The following is a 1,596-nucleotide window of genomic DNA, read 5'->3' on the forward strand; positions in this document are numbered from 1 at the left end:
CGTGAAGGCCGAGTCTCCCGGAGTGAGGAGGAAGCGCGCGTCCCCGGTGCCGGTAAGCTCACGTCTAGCAAACGTGTTGTTTCTGGGACCCTCAGACGCCCGCCTGGGAGAGGGTGGGCTCAGGTGCGTCGGACACGCGTTCTGTCCCGTGATGTCAGATGTGAAATGCCCCTGGCGGCTGGCAGGACATGGGGGGTTGTTTCTTTGGAGAAGTGAGCCGTTCTCCTAATACACGCGATGCTGTGCCGTCTCAGAGCGGGAGGACCACGCCTCCACGCAGAGCCCCGTCCCCCGACGGCTTCTCGCCGTACAGCCCCGAGGAGACCAGCCGCCGGGTGAACAAGGTGATGCGGGCCCGGCTCTACCTGCTGCAGCAGATCGGCCCCAACTCCTTCCTGATCGGAGGCGACAGCCCAGACAACAAGTACCGCGTGTTCATTGGGCCGCAGGTTGGTCCGCGTGGTCTCTATTCCGACCGCCACCCGCTCAGGTTATGCACTACAGCTTTCTGAAATTCAGTAAACTAACGCGTGAGTTTAGAATATATTTTGGGCTAACAAACAATTTTTGTTGTTTTTTTATCCTCACCCGAGGATATTTTTCCCATCGATTTTAGAGAGAGTGGAAAGTCGGGAGAGAAACATTGATTAGAGAGAGACATCATTGGTTGCCTCCCGCACATGCCCTGACCCGGGCTGAGGATCAAACCTGCAATTCATATGCATAACCATGAACACAGATAATGAAAAAAATGGGGGGGGGGGGGGGGGCAGGGTGAAATGGGTGAAAGGGATTAAAAAAAAGGGCATATGTAATACTTTCAACAATAATTATTTTTTTTAAAAACTACAACCCAAGTACGTGCCCTTGACTGGGAATCAAACCCAAGACTCTGGTGGTGGGCCAATGCTCTAACCACTGAGCACACCAGCTAAGGCCGGCTAATACCTATTTTTAATGTATTTATGAAGTTTTTTACTCTTGACTTAATATACTTTAGACTACAAATTTGTTCTATTTAATAAATTTACCAAAAATCAGAGATTAATTTGTGGAGATAGCTGTAGACTTTCTTGCCTGTCAATTAATAGAAACTTGAGTACAATACACTTGGAGATACTTTTAAAGAAGTGCTCGCTGAGCCTTCTAGAGCACATCCCTGTGTCCCCGCAGAACTGCAGCTGCGGGCGTGGTGCGTTCTGCATCCACCTGCTGTTCGTCATGCTCCGCGTGTTTCAGCTGGAACCTTCCGACCCAATGTTGTGGAGGAAAACTTTAAAGAATTTTGAGGTAATTTTAAATAAATGCTTTAGAGTAAACTTGTCAACAAATTTTTATGATATATTTCTAAAAATTTTCCATGAGCTCTCAATTTAAGCTGTCATTTAGTAGGTTCCAGGCTATAAGTAGTTCTCTTATAATCCATTGATGAACCAGTAAACGCTGCCGGCTGTAGTTACACTGTCCATGGTAAGGTGTGTATTAAAGCCAGTAAACGCTGCAGCTGTAGTTACACTGTCCATGGTAAGCTGTGTATTAAAGCCATAAACGCTGCCGGCTGTAGTTAACACTGTCATGGTAAGGTGTGTATTAAAG

At 47.4% G+C, this 1,596-nt stretch overlaps 1 protein-coding gene across 1 annotated transcript in view; it reads left to right on the plus strand.

The window, feature by feature from the left end:
• Window positions 1–1,596, plus strand: part of MAP3K1 (mitogen-activated protein kinase kinase kinase 1, E3 ubiquitin protein ligase) — a 31,401-nt gene that overhangs the window by 7,186 nt on the left and 22,619 nt on the right. Inside the window, exons 7-9 of the mRNA XM_014546038.1 lie at window positions 1–52; window positions 255–449; window positions 1,174–1,290. The exon at window positions 1–52 is cut by the window's left edge and continues 36 nt beyond it. Of these exons, the coding sequence (XP_014401524.1) occupies window positions 1–52; window positions 255–449; window positions 1,174–1,290 (364 nt within the window). The remainder of the gene's footprint in view (window positions 53–254; window positions 450–1,173; window positions 1,291–1,596) is intronic.

Source organism: Myotis brandtii, unplaced genomic scaffold (assembly GCF_000412655.1).
Source record: "Myotis brandtii unplaced genomic scaffold, ASM41265v1 scaffold426, whole genome shotgun sequence".
Lineage (NCBI taxonomy): Eukaryota > Metazoa > Chordata > Mammalia > Chiroptera > Vespertilionidae > Myotis > Myotis brandtii.